The sequence below is a fragment of the Poecilia reticulata genome, chromosome 4 (assembly GCF_904066995.2).
Source record: "Poecilia reticulata chromosome 4, P_reticulata-male-v2, whole genome shotgun sequence".
Taxonomy (NCBI): domain Eukaryota; kingdom Metazoa; phylum Chordata; class Actinopteri; order Cyprinodontiformes; family Poeciliidae; genus Poecilia; species Poecilia reticulata.
Window position 1 is genome coordinate 24,872,513 of NC_088833.1, and position 19,907 is coordinate 24,892,419.

At 41.5% G+C, this 19,907-nt stretch overlaps 1 protein-coding gene across 3 annotated transcripts in view; it reads left to right on the forward strand.

Moving 5' to 3' along the window:
* Positions 1 to 19,907, forward strand: part of usp24 (ubiquitin specific peptidase 24) — a 39,155-nt gene that overhangs the window by 4,860 nt on the left and 14,388 nt on the right. The window contains exons 5-47 of one of the 3 annotated variants that reach the window (XM_081606540.1): positions 768 to 893; positions 1,183 to 1,218; positions 1,345 to 1,410; positions 3,855 to 3,920; positions 4,265 to 4,339; positions 4,475 to 4,633; positions 4,741 to 4,855; positions 4,954 to 5,057; positions 5,577 to 5,684; positions 5,811 to 5,906; positions 5,993 to 6,154; positions 7,435 to 7,521; positions 8,854 to 8,961; positions 9,040 to 9,189; positions 9,267 to 9,398; positions 10,073 to 10,184; positions 10,260 to 10,336; positions 10,447 to 10,587; positions 10,734 to 10,787; positions 10,890 to 11,023; positions 11,168 to 11,234; positions 11,589 to 11,699; positions 11,792 to 11,890; positions 11,981 to 12,154; positions 12,252 to 12,337; positions 12,725 to 12,833; positions 12,914 to 13,069; positions 13,147 to 13,244; positions 13,352 to 13,447; positions 14,756 to 14,978; positions 15,087 to 15,249; positions 15,335 to 15,496; positions 15,837 to 15,907; positions 16,003 to 16,163; positions 16,867 to 16,928; positions 17,061 to 17,252; positions 17,332 to 17,446; positions 18,631 to 18,775; positions 18,882 to 19,001; positions 19,096 to 19,221; positions 19,293 to 19,391; positions 19,501 to 19,583; positions 19,660 to 19,801. In XM_081606540.1, coding sequence (XP_081462666.1) covers positions 768 to 893; positions 1,183 to 1,218; positions 1,345 to 1,410; positions 3,855 to 3,920; positions 4,265 to 4,339; positions 4,475 to 4,633; positions 4,741 to 4,855; positions 4,954 to 5,057; positions 5,577 to 5,684; positions 5,811 to 5,906; positions 5,993 to 6,154; positions 7,435 to 7,521; positions 8,854 to 8,961; positions 9,040 to 9,189; positions 9,267 to 9,398; positions 10,073 to 10,184; positions 10,260 to 10,336; positions 10,447 to 10,587; positions 10,734 to 10,787; positions 10,890 to 11,023; positions 11,168 to 11,234; positions 11,589 to 11,699; positions 11,792 to 11,890; positions 11,981 to 12,154; positions 12,252 to 12,337; positions 12,725 to 12,833; positions 12,914 to 13,069; positions 13,147 to 13,244; positions 13,352 to 13,447; positions 14,756 to 14,978; positions 15,087 to 15,249; positions 15,335 to 15,496; positions 15,837 to 15,907; positions 16,003 to 16,163; positions 16,867 to 16,928; positions 17,061 to 17,252; positions 17,332 to 17,446; positions 18,631 to 18,775; positions 18,882 to 19,001; positions 19,096 to 19,221; positions 19,293 to 19,391; positions 19,501 to 19,583; positions 19,660 to 19,801 — 4,968 coding nt within the window. The remainder of the gene's footprint in view (positions 1 to 767; positions 894 to 1,182; positions 1,219 to 1,344; positions 1,411 to 3,854; positions 3,921 to 4,264; positions 4,340 to 4,474; positions 4,634 to 4,740; positions 4,856 to 4,953; positions 5,058 to 5,576; positions 5,685 to 5,810; positions 5,907 to 5,992; positions 6,155 to 7,434; positions 7,522 to 8,853; positions 8,962 to 9,039; positions 9,190 to 9,266; positions 9,399 to 10,072; positions 10,185 to 10,259; positions 10,337 to 10,446; positions 10,588 to 10,733; positions 10,788 to 10,889; positions 11,024 to 11,167; positions 11,235 to 11,588; positions 11,700 to 11,791; positions 11,891 to 11,980; positions 12,155 to 12,251; positions 12,338 to 12,724; positions 12,834 to 12,913; positions 13,070 to 13,146; positions 13,245 to 13,351; positions 13,448 to 14,755; positions 14,979 to 15,086; positions 15,250 to 15,334; positions 15,497 to 15,836; positions 15,908 to 16,002; positions 16,164 to 16,866; positions 16,929 to 17,060; positions 17,253 to 17,331; positions 17,447 to 18,630; positions 18,776 to 18,881; positions 19,002 to 19,095; positions 19,222 to 19,292; positions 19,392 to 19,500; positions 19,584 to 19,659; positions 19,802 to 19,907) is intronic. The other 2 variants (XM_081606541.1, XM_017304535.2) reach the window with 2 other exon arrangements.

Here is a 19,907-nt window from a genome sequence, read left to right on the forward strand (position 1 = left end):
GCATTTATAAATGTCAGAGCTCCAAAATAAATATCTAGCTTTCAAATTAAATAACTTGCTTGGAAACTAAAAATAATATGTATTTTCCAAACTAAACATTTAATTTCCAAACTAAATACTTAGGTCTATTTAGGTCCGAGCTAAATATTTTATTTTGGGGAATAAATATTTAGTTGGAAAATTAAATGTTTAGTTTGGAAATCAAATGTTTAAACTAATTATTGTGCTTACAAACTAAATATTTAGTTTCCAACTAGCTGTTTAAGGCTGAGATAAATATTTATTTTCCAAACTCAGATTTATTTTCCCAAACTTAGTATTTAGCTTGGACCTAAAGCTTTAGTTCAGCTTGCTAAACATCTCCTTACCAAGCTAAATATTTAGTTTGAAAATCGCATTTTTAGTTCAGAAAATAAATATTTGCCTTGGAACTAAATATTTAGTTTGTAAACTACAGTAAATATTGAGTCTGAAAACGAAATACTTAGCTTGCGAATGAAATAATTTGTTTGGCAATCTGACCTTTATACAGTAGATGTATGAGTAACACAGTTAAACTATGACTTTGGAAAAAAATGACCACCCATTTTATTTCTCCCCATGATGTGCTAAATAAATCAGAAATATTGCTGTTAAATTTTTGCTATGGAGCTGTGGTTGGATGTATGATGTCACCGTAAGGAATCGGCAAGGACTCTTGTTTGCATTACTGCTGTAGATGCCAAACGTCATCTCACCGGGTCTTTTTTTGTTTTCTTTGTGAGCAGGCCCTGAACCCCGACAACGAGTACCACTTTAAGAACCGAATGAAGTCATGTCAGAGGAACTGGGCCGAAGTTTTCGGAGACGAGGCCAACATATTTGCAGTCTCTCCTAGCAACACCTACCAGAAAGTAAGGGACGCTCTTCTTTTCTGTCCTCACCATTTACTGCAGGGTTCACCCAGAAGCACCGACATGTGTGCGAAGCTGGCCGAATATTTATATACCAGCTTCCTTATTAGTCTCTGTTTATGGTTCACGGACAGGCAAGCGAGTTTTTCATCCTCGCCGATGTGTAGCCGAGCCAATAAGCTCATGAAAACACGCGTGACTGACACACAACAGCTGTCAGCAACACGTCCGTCTGTTAGAGTTTGCGCTGTCATTGTTGAATGAAAGCACGATTTGTTTTCTCTTTCAGGAGCCCCACGGTTGGCTGGTTGACTTAGTGAATCGAGTGAGTGATAAATTGTCTATGTCAAATTGTCCATGTTTATAAATGATACATTTTTGCAGTACTTTTGCTTCATTTCTTTGTTTTTGTTTTTTTTTCCCCCTCTTTTTTTTTTTGTTTGTGGTGAAGTTTGGAGAGTTGGGAGGATTCGCTGCCATCCAGACTAAACTCAGCTCAGAGGAGATCGAGATCGCTGTAAGAATATCCCTTCCTTTCATTTCTTTCCATTAGGGCTGGGCGATGAATCGTTTTTATCGATTTGTCAAAGTTTTGGTTTTTGAAGATTTCCTTTCTTCAGGGAAAATCTGGATTTGTTTTTTTTTTTCACCAACATACTCATCGGTTTTTTCCACGGTTCAGAGTGATGTCAATACACCCAAAGGCTGCCATCTTGTTTGACAAGCATGTTTTACAACTTCTATTTATTTGGACTTTGAATTCAGATCAACTCTACAACAAAATTTAAGGGTCAAGCTAAGATTTTTTTTCTAAAAAAATAATGTCACAATGTAACAAGAATACAGTCGTATTAATACAAGACTAAAGTTGTAATAACAGGAGAATGAAGTAGTTATTTTATTAGAACTTCAAAAAAATAAATATCCAAACTTTTTTTTTCTCATCAGAGCAGCTTTTTTCCAGACAAAGTTTTCCAGACATTGTTCTGGAAAACTTTTATTTTCATTCTGCTAATGTTATGCCTATATGCTTGTGAGTAAACAAAAATTCTCATATTCCGACCCAATACTTTTTGAAAATATTTTCTGTTATTTATAATTTCTTTTTTTAATGAAAAGAAAAGCAAAATAAAATTTATTAAAGCAAATCAGAATGGGACTGGTTTAGAAAAAAAAAAGAAAAATTATATGTTATTTTTAAACCATATTGCCCAGCCCTACTTTGCATACTGTAGTACCTCAAATAGTAGTTGCACATTTCATGCATGCAGAGCGACAGACTTTGATGGAGTCTATAACAGCATAAAAGGTCACCATGTCTCCCCCCTCCTCTGCTCTCAGCTGCAGAGGGCTGAATGTGCCTCTTCTGCCTCCCTCCCAGTAACGCTCTCTTGCTCCGACATCGTCCCACTGTGTGACGCTTGAAATGCCCTGTTGTTTTACATGTTTCTGAAAGCATCCTTGTGCGGATGCTTCCTTCACCAGGACCTGGCCGGAACCGCAGCAGTTTGCATAGCAATTGACTCAGACGCTCGGCATGTTAACAAGGCTAAAGGCTCAATGCGGACTAATTTGGCACTCTTAAGCAGCGGTGAGAGCTCAGGAGTATCTGCGAGCGTTAGCCATCGAATGCTTAACCTTCTCCAAAGACGGCAGAGACTGAAAGAGAAAGGAGGAAGGATAACGGGAGAAGAGCTCCCTCCTCTTCTGACTCCCAGAGGTGGCTCATTAAACTGTCCGCTTTGAGGAGGAAGTCGAGTGGGATGGAGGGTCGGGGTCATTGAGGACAAGGAGCTGCTTACATTATGACTACAAAGGATTTCTTTAAAAGGACAAACAGAAACTAATCATTATGCTTTTGTGACTAAGCGCTGACAGAGTGAATGATATCTAGAAGAAAAATCTTTAAATGTTTAATCGACATGAAATGCACAGTATTGTCTTTACTGTGTGTGCAAACCTCATGCTTACAGTACATCACTCTTTCAGGAAGCCATAATCTTTTAGGGTGTTTTCACAGCTGTTAGACTTGGTTTGATTAGGGACCAAAATTGCAACACCTGTTACATTTTTAGCTGGTGCAGTTCACTTTCACGCCGGATTATGTCAAATAAACCAACGACCCTCTCGCATGTGGTGGCGCTGCACCAAGAACTACTTAAGAAAATGACACGAAAACCTCCGAAGAAGACACCTTAATAAAATGTCAACAAAAACGGAGTAGCTTCAAATTTAGCGAGTGCTGATTTTTCTTTTGTCTTTGGTAAAAGACCTCGAGCCAATTTCCTGCGAGCGTATTTGTTTTTGGGTTGAATTTACCCAGAATACCCTGCGCTTCAGTCCACTTCCGGCTTTTGGAGCGGTCTCTGGTCAGCTCGGCTTTTATAAGCTCTCTCGCGAGAAATGACAGAGTGTTATTTTAGCTTTAGCACATATACCAAAGACAAAGGAGAAATCCTGCAACCGCAAAAATCTGACGCTACTCCATTTTTGTTTGTGTTTCGTGAAGAAGGAAGGAAGTTGCGCTCATGTCTTCTTCAGAGGTTTTCTTGTCGTTTCCTTCAGTGGCTGTTGTTGCAGCGCCACCACAGGCGAGGATATGAACAGTTTTTTTTTCTCAAAGGGTTTGGTTTGTTTGACACAGTGGGTCGTAAAAGCGACCCGCAACAACTGAAAATGTAAAAAAAAAATGTTTGGAATTTAGGATCCCAATCAAACCCAGTCTACCGGACTACCAGGTGTGAAAACGCAAGATAAAAATCCAGTCTGTACTTTAGGCCTTTGCATTTATTTGAGGTAGAATATTTGCTGTTTGTGGTTTTTATAAGTGTCTCGCTGAGGATTGAGAAGCACAGCTTATGTTGTTACTGTTATAAAACCTTAAATGTAGCTGAAATGCAGGTGGTATTGATGAGTTGTGTGTTTGATATCCCCTCTGTCTCTTTCCACCTGTGTGCTCAGTGTGTATCTGCCCTGGTCCAGCCCCTTGGTGTTTGTGCGGAATATTTAAACTCCAGCCTCGTCCAGGTGAGCTAATATGTACTCTGTATTCTCACAATGAATGCTATCACATAGTTGCAACAAAGTTAAAATACTTCTTAGATTTGAATGGTGAAATAAAAGGAAATCTTAGAAATATACTCACTGACACATAGGACTATTAGATTTTTCTATTTCTTGTTTTGATTAGTTTGCCTCCTGCTAGTATAAATTTCTACATTTTTTTATTTTTTATTTTTTTATTTTACTCATTGCTTAATGTGACCTGTGAGTCCCATTCTGATTTCAGTTCTACATTGATTTGCTGCATCCGCTTGCTCCTTGACCCCAAACACAGATAAACAAAGTCGCTTATTCTTGTTTTTGTGTAGCCTATGCTCGATCCAGTCATCCACAAGACCATCACATATGTGCAGAACCTGGAGGAAAAGGACCTGAAGGACAAGGTAGTGTTTTTACGAACTGTGTTGTGTTAGCTGCCGCAACTGCAGTGGGGAAAAGGTCACCAAGACGACCATAAACTAAGGTAGTTTATTAAAAAAAAAAATCTCACGAATTGGTCAAATTCTTTCTAACCCCAGCGTCTGGTGAGCATCCCCGACCTGCTGTCGGCCATCAAGCTGCTGTGCATGAGGTTCCAGAGGGAACTGGTCGCCGTGGTGGACGACCTGCGGCTGGACACGCTGCTGAGAATGCTCAAAACTCCCCACTTCTCCACCAAAATGAACTCCTTAAAAGAAGTCAGTTTCCTTAGGGTTTGACGTGCTGAGGCAGCTTGTTTCAGTGCCTCCTTTTTTTTTTTTTTTTTTAGTGTTGTATCAAACTTTCTTTTAATCTCATCTGGTAGGTGACCAAGTTAATAGAAGAAAGTACAGTGTCAAAAACAGTGAAAAACGCCATCGACACAGATAAACTTCTCGACTGGCTTGTGGAGAACTCGGTCCTGTCGATAGCGCTGGAAGGTAAGAGGTCGCGCTTGAAAACCTGTCAGGAATACGACTTAAACCGTTTGAAACACGATGATGTTTTGATGGTTCATGTTTGATTCTTGCTGCTTTAGGTAACATTGATCAGGCTCAGTACTGTGAGAGGATAAAGGGAATCATCGAGCTGCTTGGGAGTAAACTGTCCCTGGATGAACTCACCAAGATCTGGAGAATACAGGTTAGAAATGACAGTCTTGATTATTTTTGGTTCGCAAGACTTGTAAGAGATCTGACATAAATGGTAGAAATGCATCACCCTGGAGTTCTTGGATGTTTGTTTTTGTTTTTTTATTAAGATTTACGATAAACAATATTATATGATTAATAAACACCCCTAGCCATGTGGTATATCTTCAGTCATAGTGATGCATCAGAGGATTACGTGGTGTTTAAATAAATCAGAAAAGCTACATAGGTGGTGCGGTCACTTTTATACGGTACCAAAAGTGTAGGGAAACACATGCAATATATATAATATCAGTAAATATTGATTATCGATATAACAGCGGTATTATCGGATATTGATATCAGGCCAGGTTCTCATATCGGTGCATCCCTACATATAACTTAATGCTTGAATGATGCTGGAATTCATAAAGATGCCTATTTCCATGTAAATATATCCAATATAACCAAGATAAATAAATGCATATTTTTCTATTTGTGTTTTTTTCTTTTCTTTTTTTTTCTTTTTCAGGCTGGTCAGTCCTCAACGGTGATAGAGAACATCCACACAATAATCGCTGCTGCTGCCGTGAAGTTCAGCTTCGATCAGCTCACCCACCTCTTCGTCCTCATACAGAAGGTCGGTGCTGATCGCATGTCTTAGACTAAAAAGTGTCTCTTAAGTGTGTGTTTCCTTACAACCGATCCCTTTGTGTGTGTGTGTGTGTGTGTGTGTGTGTGTGTGTGTTTTTTGTTTTTTTTATAGAGCTGGGAGGTTGAGAGCGACCGCGTTCGGCAAAAGCTGCTTAGTTTGATCGGGAGAATAGGCAGAGAAGCTCGCTCGGAAACGACTACAGGAAAGGTGCGGAGAATTTCCCCTGAGTAAGCTGCTGGTGTTTTGTTGAGTCTCAAGCATGTTGTGCTTTTTCTCTTTTTTTTGCTGTGTAGGTGCTAGAGGTGCTGTGGGAGCTGGCTCACCTCCCCACCCTGCCCACCAGTCTGGTTCAGCAGGCCCTGGAGGAACACCTGGGGATCCTCAGTGACGCTTACGCCGTCAAGGAGACCGTGAAACGCAGCTACATCATTAAATGTATCGAAGACATCAAGAAGGTGAGACGCAGATGTGAAACATTCTGACTTCTGGGTTATTTATTCTGCCTTACAGTTTCCTCTCTTGTGACGTTTTAAAGTTGGTGTGTCAGTGCTGGTTGTTCATTGTCACCCTTTTAACTGTGGCTCACATCCAGACCGTTTGTGTTTTTAAAGACAAAAGATTTTTAAAGTGTTTAGTCTGCACCATTAAGCAGGAATAGTCACACAGTTGTGTGAATTATTAACACCTTTACTGGTTTGAATGGAAACATGAATCCTTAACGCTAACACTGGCTTATAAAGCAGTTTAAGGAATGTTTTGACTATATGAGATTTTAGGGCTGCCACTAACGATTATTTTAGTAATCAGTGATCATTATTATGATCGAATGATTAATCAAGTAAAAAAAGGCACATTTTTAAAGATTTTTTATTTAAGCTTTTTTTTATATAATATTAGAAACACATTAAAAGATGCAAATAAACAAGTAATTTAATTCCTTTTTAAAATAAGAGAATAATTATTCAGTGAACTTCAATAACACATCATTTCCTTATTGTATGCTTGATGATTTTCTGAATCATTTGATTAATAATTTGATAGCAGAAAGTGCTTAATAGGGATTTTGTTTACAGGATTTGAACTATCTCACATGAGTAATTCCAAGTCAAATATTTTGCAAGTGTTGTTTTATTATGTCTGAATGCAAAATGTTTATATTTTCATACAATTTTGGCTTAATGACGGCTCTGAATGTGTTGTTATTGTAGTAAAGTGGCCTTTTTTAAACCTGTATACTCTACAGTTGACAATTAATTCCAATAATTGATTAATCACGGTTTATCCAATTAATTGTTTCAGTCATGTTACATTTGTGAGATTTTAAGATTGACTCCCAATTTGCACTGCCAAAATACACTTTGTTTGTGAGGAATAGCAACTTATCCCCTCGTTATGCTTCATTCTAACAAAATAATTAATGTATTTAACCTAATTTTATAGCGGGTCATAACAGCAGCGCATTCTTTCTCACCTGCAGCTGTTTTTGTGCGAGCCACAAACTCCACGCTACACATGCAGTTTTTTTTTTTTTCTTTTCCAACACGCTTCAGCAAACAGTCATCATCTCACCGTAGCTGCATGTGCCAGCTTGATATGGCTCATGTTTTTTGTATATATATGTGTGTGTGTGTGTGTGTGTGTGTGTGTGTGTGTGTGTGTGTGTGTGCGTGTGCGTGCGTGTGTGTGTGTGTGTGTGTGTTTAACGCCCGACTGTAAATAAAATGTATGTCTCCAGCATCACACTCAAGAGGACGATAAAGGCAGCAACACTCAAAGCTCATTTCATACTTGGCACAAGAAGATATCTAACTCATTGGCTAAAGTAAGAGCGTAATCCCATTTAATTTATGTTCCCACTAATCTGGCTGATTCCTGCCTACCGTCCAATCACGGAGAAGGGTTCTTTCACACAAGGGCTACTTTGGTCACAGGTTCGATTGTGTTACAGGTGATTGCAGCTTGAGGTAATTTAACCAGGTGTGCTCTGATCTTTTGCTCGCTCAACTAAATTGGCTTTGGCACTTACTAATGATTACACACTCGGGGTTGATCGGGTTCTGGGTGAGAACAGTCTGTGTGATTAATCCGTTTTTTTTTTTTAAAAGCGGGTGGGTTTTTTTGTGGATGTATTAAACCTCTGGTAAACGTGTTTAAAAATACAAGTACCTTGAAGTTATTTCATCTTTTATTGCAGAAAGTGCTTTTCCCTGGAAAATATAGAGAAGTGGAAGGCTGTACAATATTGGGAAAGCATAAAATTACTACACATTGTTGCATTTATTGTGAGTGTAATAATGCTCCAGTCCTGCCTCCTGTCTCACCCGCAGCTTTTCTATTGAATTTCTGTGTTGACCAAATCTGACTTGCCATATTTTCCGGACTAGACGTCGCTCCAGAATATAAGTCACATGAACAGTCAGAGTCAGTAAGTTTAGAAAACTCCACGTGTTTTCATTTGTGACTGTAGGACAGGAAAAGATGTCCAGTCGTCATGGAGATAGTGTTTGATTTATTAATTTGACAGTGGAGAGTTGATGTCTCCTGACTTCTGAAGTTCAACAGACACCTTCCTTAGTTGAACGTTTTTCTTGTCTTTCCTATTTTGAATAGTGTCTAAGAGAAAACAGCCTCCGTGAAATGTCAGGTTTTTTTCCCCCACGCAGAAACTTGGCGTCGGTGATTAGTTGTTAAAATATTTTTAGACTTCTTAAGTTGCCACAAAGAGTTAGCTCTGACGTTTATTTCTTAATTTAGGATTTTTCTTCTTTTCATTCAAGTTAAAGGAATTTGAAGTTAAAGCCGATAGGCGACTAAAATCGTCACAGTCAGACGATGCCGCTGCAAAAAAAGCGGAATCTACATGTTTACTCTGGGGGTCAGTAACTGTGGCGGATCCTTTGTGCTCATTCAAAAAGTAATCCGATTAGAACCACGGACGCCCAACAGAAGCATCATGACTTAAAGTTTGGGGAAAACCGATTTAAATCTTAGTGCTTTGTATCCGTGGCTCTGATTTCAGTTCTATTTTTTTTAATTATTTTACAAACTTCAAAGGTGGCAAGTCCGACCTGAAGCGCGGACGGAAAATGAAACGTGATTGCGGTCGTCGGAGTTTTCATAGATGGTGCCTGTCGTTCTGCATGTGTGTTTACAGGCTTCTCAGCAGAGCACTCCCCAAACCGTCTGGGTCGTACCCGCTCTGCGGCAGCTGCACGAAATCACGCGCTCCTTCATCAAACAGACGTACCAGAAACAAGACAAGGTACCGTAGCTCAACGCCACCTCACCTGCGTCGCGCCGTGAGGCAGCGCCGTTGTGACCGTTGTCTGCCTCACCACAGAGCATCATCCAGGACCTGAAGAAGAACTTCGAGATTGTCAAGCTGATCACGGGATCTCTGGTGTGCTGCCACCGACTCGCCGTGAGCGCGTCGGGAAACAACGGCCTGTCCGCGTCGACCCTGGTGGACGGCAGATACACCTACCAGGAGGTCAGCGTTGGGTTTTATTCGCTTTTTCAGCTTTCTGAAAACGTATTCTTAATTTTTTTTTCAAAATGTGTGTCCAGTACCTGGACAGCCACCTGCGGTTCCTGGCGTTCTTCCTTCAGGAGGCCAGCCTGTACCTGGTCTGGAACAGAGCCAAGGAGCTCTGGGAGTGCCTGGTCTCGGGTCCGGATGTTTGTGAGCTTGACCGTGAGGTATGAAGAAGGGAAACCCTGTGCTCAGCTGTTTGTCATGTCTGGCATCTGTTTTTTTTTTAGTTTGTTTTTTTTAATCTTTTTTCCTTTGCTCAGTGTTTGCTGTGGAAGAGTGCTGTAAAACATTACCCATTTACTCACTCGCATCTCCTTCGTAAGGCAGAGGAAATGGATCGGAAAAGCGCTCATTGCAAATATAGTCTAAATATTTATACAGAGATGCATGAAAATTCCTTTACAGGGTTTGAAAAATCAGGATGTCCAGAGATCCTTAAAAACTCTTAAATTCGTGTATTTAAAATTAAGGCCTTAAAAGTCTAATCAAAAATTGTAAATTTTGTCATGGCTGGACTATTTAGTCGTGTATTCTGTGTATTGTTTCTCATGTGAGTTTTCACACACATACATCTTCGTGGCATTCTGTGACTCACTGCTACCTGTTGTTAGCTACAAGTGTATGTAACTAACAATTGTTAGCTACACTTGTTTTGTACACATTGAGATATAGGTCTGAAATTCCATTCATGACGGTCTTAAAAAGTCTTAAAATTGAGTTGGTGAAACCCTGAAAATAAAATCTTATTTTTTAATGGATATTGTGTGGAAAACCTACTATAGACATCATATTATCATTATTATTATTATTATTATTATTATTATTTTTGTACCTCCAGTTGTGTTTTGAGTGGTTCACCAAAGGACAGCATGACCTGGAGAGCGATGTTCAGCAGCAGCTCTTCAAGGAGAAGATTTTGAAACTGGAGCCCTATGAGATCACCATGAACGGTGAGAAGCTCAACAGCGACCCCTACAGCTCTGAAACGCACGGCAGGAAGTTGACCTGTTTGTGTCTCGCCTCAGGGTTCGGCCTGTTTAAGACCTTCTTCGAGAACGTGAACCTGTGTGACCATCGTCTGAAGCGCCAGGGAACCCAGCTGGTCAGTCCTCACTTCGCTTTTTCTTTTCTTCTCTTCTGTTAAATGAAGTCTAATTATGATATTCGTTAATATTTATTGCATCATTTCTTCTAAAAATGAAATAAATAAAGTGTGTGGAGCGCCTCGACCTGGCAGGGATGGATTTTATTTGGCGCATCGCCATGGAAACGCCGGACGAAGAGATAGCCAATGAAGCGATCCAACTGATAATCACTTACAGCTATACCAACCTCAATCCAAAAATGAAGAAGGTCAGTGTGTCGTCCGCTTTTTCCCGTCAGTGTAAACTGATGGGAAAAGAGCGTAGTTACTAAAACAGGCGCGTTGAAAATAAGGCAAAGATTGGAAATTGATTTTAACTTACATCTCATCACTTATCAACTTTTCCACCTTCCAGGATTCTGTCTCTTTGCACAAGAAGTTCATTGCTGATTGTTACAAGCGGCTAGAGGTAAGCCCTGAAAATCGTAACGAGTTTTTATTTTAGAATCGTTAGAAATCAAAACCCAACGGAACGTTTCTACTTTTTCTCTTTCTTTTTTTTTTACCCCAGGCCGCAAGCTCGGCCCTGGGCGGGCCCACTCTAACCCATGCTGTTACCAAGGCAACAAAGATGCTGACGGCCACTGCCATGCCAACGGTAGCCACGTCTGTACAATCACCTTCCAGGTACAGAGGGGGGTTTGGGTAAGAGCATAGTTACTTAACCTACTAAAACATTAATCTCTTTCTTTTGTTTTGTTTATGTGATGATAAAATGAAGCTACTGTTTTTAACGTTAGATATTGGTTTAAGTGTTACTGAGCTGTTTTTGTGTTTGTTGACTCCTAGATCCACAAAGCTGGTGATAATTGAAAGACTGCTGTTATTGGCTGAGCGCTACGTCATCACTATAGAGGTATGCTAGGAAGCATAAATGTGTTACAGCAAAGGAGCTTTGTTTCTTTTTTTTTTTTTTTTTGAGATTTCAATATTTGTCTTTGTTTTCTACATTCTGCTTCTTTGAAAATGCTAACTACTCCAACTTTGCTAATTGCTAATATAAGATGCAAAAGCCTGTTTTGATTTTCATTTTAAAATTGTAAAGCTCTCCATTTTTGCGCCTGGAGTGTGACAAAAACGTCCGATCGGTGCATCTCTTAAAAACTCGAGCGCTCAAGATTAAAATTCTGCTCCGAGATCTCATTTGGTCTGTGTTTGGGGAAAACGATTCGTTTTGAACTTTAACCGGATATTTTGTGTTTCTTCGTAGGACTTGTACTCGTTTCCTCGCACCATTCTACCTCACGGGGCGTCTTTCAACGGACACCCCGTCACTCTTCACATCACCTACGAGTCAACCAAAGACACTTTCACCCTAGAGGTATTCTCAGAGGAGGGAGAAACCTCCAACTTCCGCCATTTTGAAATTTGTCTCTTCTTCCATGACTGAGTGTGTGCCGTGTTTCCCCGCAGACTCACAGTAACGAGACGATAAGCAGCATCCGCTGGAAGATCTCCGAACACTTGAGCTGCCCGGTGGATAACGTCCAGATTTTTGCCAATGATAGTGTGGTAGGCGTTGCTCGTCGCGATCGCCTGGTCTTCAGCGTGTTTTTGGCGCGTTATGCGTTCGCTGACTTTCTTCTTCTCTCTGTCCGTCAGCTGACCATGAACCGAGACCAGAAGCTGCTCTCGCAGCTCGGCTTCAGCGACGAGCAGAGCCTGACGGTGAAGAGCTCCGGCACCGGGACTCCTTCAGGCAGCTCAGAGTCGTCGGCCTCGGCCTCCAGCAGTTCCAGCTCTGCCGTCTTCAACTCGGCCTACGCCTTGGAGCAGGTGAACACACGAACGCTCTCCCTACACACAAACACACATACACACACACACTCATTGAGGAGAACATCAACTCTGATGCGTCTTCTTTTATCATCAGGAGAAGTCCCTCCCTGGGGTGGTGATGGCTTTGGTGTGCAATGTGTTTGAGATGCTTTACCAGCTGGCTAACCTTGATGAGCCAAGGTGAGTTGATGATTATCACCAGAGTTATTGTCAACAATAACAACAAAATAACCCACATCAGGTGTTTCCTTAATCTTTTATCTCATTGGAAGCAATTTTTTTACACAAATATGTAACAGTAGCTTAAAGTCACAATGTTTTCACGTTATAAATTTTGAACAAAGTAATAAAAAATGTACCCAGGCTTTAACATAGCAACACCATCCCATTAAAAATAGGAACAAGAGGTGGCAGCAAATTCACTTTTAAGCATAATGCAACTAATAATGCATTATGTTTAGTAGGTAATATATTGATAAGGGCTTAACAATGCAAGCTATGGAAACAGAAAGTCGAGTCTTTTTCTGTTTTTCGCTTTTAGTTGTTAATTTTCTTTTCAACCCGTAGGATCATCCTACGTGTGAGGAAGCTGCTGCTACTAATTCCAACAGACCCTGAAGTGCAGGACGCACTCGACAACTTCGTTCCCAAAGAATCCAGCGTCTGGAGCCACCAGGTACCTTGAAGGCGTCTGATCACATCCGATCGTCACACCCATGAAGACCTCTGCTCTAGTTTTCGTCTCGTCTGTTGCAGAAAACCCTGTTCACCCTCGGCCAGGGTTCAGGCTCTCGCTCTCCGTCCGTAACGCCCAAACAGCAGCATCAGCCCAGCGCAGCGTCCATCTTGGAGTCGCTTTTCCGATCCTCTGCGCCCGGCATGTCCACCTTCAGAGTGCTTTACAACCTGGAGGTACGCGGGCATCCGCTCCTCAAAGCGAACCCCAGTTCAAATCTCGGGTCGCCTTCATCGTTTCGTTGTCTGTTTAGGTGTTGAGTTCGAAGCTGATGCCGACGTCGGACGACGAGATGGCCAAAACCAGCAGCAAGTCCTTCTGTGAAAACTTCCTCAAAGCGGGAGGCCTCAGGTGAAACAAACTACTTTTCACTCCGCGGCCGTCAGTCAGGCTGCGTCACGTTCCGTCGCCATGTTTTTGCCGCTTTCGGTTCTGACGTTTCCGTGTTTTGCCTGCAGTCTGGTGGTGAACGTCATGCAGAGGGACTCCATCCCATCCGAAGTGGACTACGAGACCCGACAAGGAGTCAACTCCATCTGCCTTCAGCTGGCCAGGTGAAGGGAACCTGTCGAAAAATATTTTTCACACAGGCACAGCGCATCAAAACCTGTTTTGTCAGGGTTTCAACCTTTTTCCATTTCATTTTTTTTCCTTTCTTTGCTTTGTTTTTTTTTTTAGCAAAGTTCTTGAAACTGACAGATTAGACATTTTTGTCATATTCATTTTGTCTCACAACATAGTGCACAAAGGTTAAATAGAGGGAAAATTAACATGTTTTTTTTTTAATGAAATTTCAGCTCAGATTCAATTATGATCATCTGTAAACAACAGTTTTTAAGTTTTACATTACAGACTTCTTATGGGTCTTCTGCAACAATGGCTGTCATCCCACTCCTCCATAAATCCAGCTAGTTGTCAACATATTTTCCCACCCAGGCTGTAGATCTCTGCACCTTCTCCAGAGTTACCAACGCTAGTGTTCTCTATTTAATTATATATATATATATATATATATATATATATATATATATATATATATATATATTGCCCAGTCAGTCAATTCGATTAAAAGCTTTTCCTGGATGGTGCTGTAAGTTTTCCATTTTTTTGGATTTATGCTTTTGTTCCTCTCTTCCTGTTGCAATAGAGATAAAACAGACTGAAGGCTTTGGTTGTAACATTGTGCTATGATTGTTCTGATTGTTCTGATGATTAATTATTCAATCAGATTATGAAAAATCAGCACATTCTGCAGATTTTCAATTTAACAACGTACGCCTCTTTTTTTTTACGCAATATTAGAGATGCATTAAAAGATGCAAATAAGCAAATAATTAAATTACTTGAGTTTTTTTTCCATCACCGAAAAATGCATTGTATTTGTGAACGCTTGATCATTTGTAGCACAGAATGCATCTGCAGCTACAAAATATACTGCACTCATCTGTTTGTTATTTTTTTTAGATTAATAATTAGACTGTAAAAGGTATTGGGGGGTTTTTGGCTTGCTTTTACAGAATTTGAACTAGGTGAAGCTAACATTCCTGACTGTGTTGTTCTTTAAGCAAATAGATTTTTTTATTACAAGTTTGTATATTCCAGTTAATGATTAATCGGTTACTAAATTAGCTGGTGATTATTTCAGTAGTTGATTAATCACCATTAATTTGATTAATCGTTTCAGCGCTAATGGATCATAAGCGTGTCTCCAACAACATTGCTGACATGCTGTAAACAAAAAGCTGCATCCTTGCCCATCTTAACTCAAAGCTCATGTAAATATGTGTTGTTGATATGTGTGACGATGTATTTTGTAGCACCACTTTCTGGCTAAACTATCAGACTTTTTATGTTTTTTGCAGGTTCCTCCTGGTTGGTCAGAGTATGCCGATGGCTCTGGACGATGACGTCATCAGGGACGGCGACGCGCTGTCGTCCCGGCCGTTCCGTAACGCGGGGCGGACGGGTCGGCAGCTGTCGCTCTGCGGGACCCCCGAGAAGTCCTCCTACCGGCAGATGTCTCTGTCCGAGCGCTCGTCCATACGGGTGGAGGAGATCATTCCTGCCGCTCGCGTTGCCATTCAGGTGCTGGACTGAAACCTTTTCCCCGAGGGGGAAAAAAAAAAAGCGTATTTTGTCATACAGAATGCAGTTTTCTTTAAGTCCACTTTTTTTTTCTCGATGCTTGTCCAGACCATGGAAGTCGGGGACTTCACCTCCACCGTAGCCTGTTTCATGCGTCTCACCTGGGCTGCCGCCGCGGGCCGCCTGGACCTCGTTGGCAGCCAGCAGCCAATCAGAGAAACCCACAGCACGCTGCTGCCGCAGGGAGTCCGCACCAGAGTCAGCAGCACTGGTGGGGAGGAAAACTGTTAAAAAGAAATGTGTCTCAGTAAGTCTGATAAGCACGCTTTGTGATACTGTTGCTCCTGCTTCTGCAGGGAGCAACTGCAGCTCCAGCAGCGAAGGCGAGGCCACCCCGACAGCGCTGCATGCTGGGATATGCGTCCGACAGCAGAGCGTCTCCATCAAGGACGCCATCATCGCTCGCGAGGCTCTGTCGCTACTGGTTACCTGTCTGCAGTTGCGCTGCCAGCAGATGTGTAAGAGGCTCCAGTGCATTATCTCAGTCCCTCCTTGAAGATGCGATCGCAGCCCTTAATGCAAGTTCACTCCCTGTGTTCGTAAATGCTGCAATTTTTCTGTGTTTCCTTCTTTCCTGACCAATCACAGCAACTCTGCTGAATTCTGGCCAGTCCTCTGAGCCTCCTTCTAATTTTACTTTCTGTTTTACGATATTTCTTGGAAACCCATCCTGCAAGAAGGTTTGCAAAAAGCACTTTGAGAAGTTCGCATCTTCCTGGAGGGGACTGAGTTGTGATGCTGCAGGCTTTGGCAGCTTAAAAAGAGACTTTACACCCTGTGTTTTTTCTCTCTCTACAGCTTCATTTTACAACCTTCCCTCTGTCAGCGATTTCATTATCGATATCCTGCTGGGCTCTCCCAGTGCTGAGGTAAACCGCGCTCTGAAGAAACTTCAAAAACAGAAAAAAAATCGTTTCTGCGCCATCAGGGAGATTATAAAAGTTCTGCTTCCTCCTCCGTTCAGATCCGCCGCGTGGCCTGCGATCAGCTGTACACACTGAGTCAGTCCGACACCTCGGCCTTCCCTGAAGTCCAGAAACCCAACCTGTTCCTGCTCTCGGTCATCCTGACCGCCCAGCTGCCTCTATGGAGCCCCACGTCCGTCATGAGAGGCGTCAACCAGAGGTACCAGAGCAAGAAACACGGACAGAACCTCAGAACACTGTAGACGTTTAATGCAGGGCTGCAACCAGTGATTATTTTAGTCATTAATTGATCTATTATTAATTTATTATTATTATTATTCTGACGAGTAAAAGAATGGTAATACATATTCTGCACATATTTTTACTTAAGCCTTTTATTTTTATGTAATATTAGAAATATGTTAAAAGATGCGAATAAGTAATTCAGTTCCTTTTTTTAAATAAGAAAATAAACATTTTATTGCCTGAAATGTAAGGCCTGATCTTTGATAGCAAAGGATGCAAATACATCAAAACAGTGTAGAGCCGATCTGTTGATTATTTTTATGAACTAACCATTTAATAATTAGATAGCAAAAGGTGCCTAGTAGATTTTTTTTTTTTTTTTTACATTATTTAAACCGGGTGAAGCTAAAATTCCCACTTGAGTTTTACTTAGAACATATTTACAGACAAATGTTTGTTGTTTTTTTTTTATCTTAAATTCAGAATGGTTTTTTTTATTTTGTTTTGTTTTTTTGGCCTAATTGCTGTTCTGAGCCTGCTGTTCTTTTAGCAACTGGCCTTTTTTTGAGTATACTGTTAACAATTAATCAAATCCTAAATAAGTTGACGATTACTTCAATAATTGATTAATCACGATTAATTTGATTAATTGTCTCACGTTGACTCCTTTTCCTCAGGTTACTCTCCCAGTGCACTGAGTATTTTGACCTGAGATGCCAGCTTCTGGATGACCTTACCTGTAAGTGACTTCCATCAGACTAAAAATAAAACAACAAAAATTGTTTTTGTTTGTTTTGTTTATTTTTTACCAGATTAAATAATTTCTGATCGAAACCTCCCCTACTTGCTTATCTCTCCCGATCTGCCTCAGCCTCAGAGATGGAGGTGTTGAAAGTGAGCGCGGCCAACATGCTGGAGGACGAGATTTCCTGGCTCGACAACTTCGAGCCCAGCTGGAGCTCAGAGATGGAGACCAGCGAGGCAGATAACATCCTGCTGGCAGGACACCTCCGACTCATCAAGACCTTGCTCTCTCTGTGCGGAAATGAGAAAGAACACCTCGGTTAGTGGACTCTGTGCCCCAGCGATGCTCGTCTGCAGTTCAGTGTTTCACGTGACGTTTTGAAACTCTTCCTCTCCAGGTCCGTCTCTGATCCAGCAGCTGCTCGATGACTTCCTGTTTCGCGCGTCTCGTATCATCATCAACAGCTCCAATCCGACGCCCTCTCCAGCCCCGAGCCACGATTTCCACCCAAAGTATGAAAATTAGTTAGATTTCCTTCTTCTTCTTCTTCCTCTTCCTTTTCCTCCTCCTCCTTTTTTTTTTGACTGACAAAACACAAAGGAAAAATGAGGGTAAAAGAATCTTCTTTTGTTGTAGACTAACGATTTCATTTCACATCGATATATTTGATTTGAATTTTCCAATAATTGGCTCTGATTGATGATTGTCTGAACTTTTGTTGAGTAAAAATTAAGAACTGCCACCATCTCCATCCAGCCTGAAAGCAAATCTACCAATCGGACATGTTCCAATAAAAATCTGACAGTAATGCCTCAGCATATTACTTTGAGGTATAATTAGGGTCAACCTTGTAATTTATGTTATTTTTATTTACGGGTATTCAAGCCCCTAACTCTGTCAAAACCCCTGCAGTAGCTGTTTGTCTCTATTAGCTTTCAGCAGTCCTCAGAAAAAGCACCAGAAACTAAGATTAGCAGGTAAGAACTAACAAAGAAAAGAAGGAAATGTGCATCGAAAACCTGTTTGCTGGTATTACAGAAGTGATGCATTTGATTAAGTTGTTAATCTAAGCCTTTGGGTTGAAATTTCTTTTATTTTTCATGAAATTACATGTTTCGCCACTAGTTGGCAGCAGAGCTCATGTTGGGCTCTAATCTGACAAACCACACACCTCCTAACAAATCACCATGTACTTCACACATTTTATTTTACAGTCTGTATTTTACAGAATACAGACTGTTATTGTTGACTGTTGTTATGACAAAAATGGCAAAAAAAAAACAGGTGCAAATGTGCAGTAAATGGGGAAACGAGCTGCAGACGCTTAAAGAACGAAAAACCAAAAAGGCAACAGAAAAACAACGCAAACAAATGAAATGCTGCAATAACAGAAAACAGGAGCAAAAATGATCACGCATACACTAAAGAAATGCTATTTGATTGCATTTTAGGGAATAACATTTTCATTTTCTCATTTAAAAATTGAATTTAATTATTTGCTCATTTGCATTTTTTGCATTTCTAATCTGTAGGATTTTTTTTTTTTTTATCCAATTAATTGATAGAATTACCAGTTTCTAAGATATGTGTTGGTTGCATGCAGCCTTCCTGAGAATCGGCAATAAAACTAAAAGATGTGTGTGCGTGTGTGTGTGTGTGTCTGTGTGTGTGTGTGTGTGTGTGCGTGTGCGATCAGGTGCAGCACGGCCAGCAGCAGACTGGCAGCCTATGAGGTCCTGGTGATGCTGGCGGACAGCTCGCTCTCCAACCTGCGGCTCATCACCAGGGAGCTCCTGTCTATGCACCACCAGTCGGATCCGTCGCTCTGCAAGGAGTTTGACGTAAGATGGCCCCTCCAAAAACACTCAGAAGGGGAGGGGGGGAGGAAGGAAGGAAGGGAGTTTACTACTTGCTTATATTCACCTTGTAACTCGCGTCTCTCGCCAGTATTTGCCTCCCGTGGAAAGCCGGTCGGTCTCTGGTTTCGTCGGGCTGAAAAACGGCGGCGCCACGTGTTACATGAACGCCGTGTTCCAGCAGCTCTACATGCAGCCCGGCCTGCCCGAGGTACGCTGACCCTTCTTCCTCTGCCGTTTTAAATGTCATCCCAGCACAGCGAAGTTCGTTTCAAACCGCGACCCGTGTTTGCGTTGCATTTAAGGCCTTCCTGTCCATCGAGGACGACACAGACCAGCCTGAGGAAAGCGTCTTCTACCAGGTCCAGTCGCTGTTCGGCCACCTGATGGAGAGCAAGCTGCAGTACTACGTGCCAGAAAACTTCTGGAAGGTAACGTTTACGCCGGAGATCGGGTTTTCCCACTCTCGGTCGATACACGCTGACGTCCAAACCCGCTGCAGATCTTCAAGATGTGGAACAAGGAGCTGTACGTCAGAGAGCAGCAGGACGCTTACGAGTTTTTCACCAGCCTGGTGGACCAGCTCGACGAACATCTCAAGGTACTCCACACGCAGCATCAGAACTCGACAGAAGAACCAGCAAAAAAAATAAATCTATATCGTATTCACGTTTTGAACAACCTAACTCTCAAAAACGTCTTTCCTCCAGAAAATGGGCCGGGAGCAAATCTTCAAAAACACATTTCAGGGAATTTATTCCGACCAGAAGATTTGTAAAGATTGTCCGCACAGGTTGGAGGCGCAGTCTCTGTCTTTACGAGCTTTTCTTTTTGGTGCTTGAGATGTTTATTAATGTTTCCGTCCGCAGATATGAGCGTGAGGAAACATTCATGGCCTTGAACCTCGGTGTGACTTCCTGTCAGAGTTTGGAGATCTCATTAGACCAGTTTGTCAGAGGAGAGGTGCTGGAGGGCAGCAACGCTTACTACTGTGAAAAGTGCAAGGAGAAGGTTGGTGTTTCGCCCTGACCTCATTGACTCTGCAGTCTTTCTAGACGCTGAAAGGTTTGTGTGTGTGTGTGTTTGTGTGTGCGTGTGTGTGTGTTTCTTGTCTGTG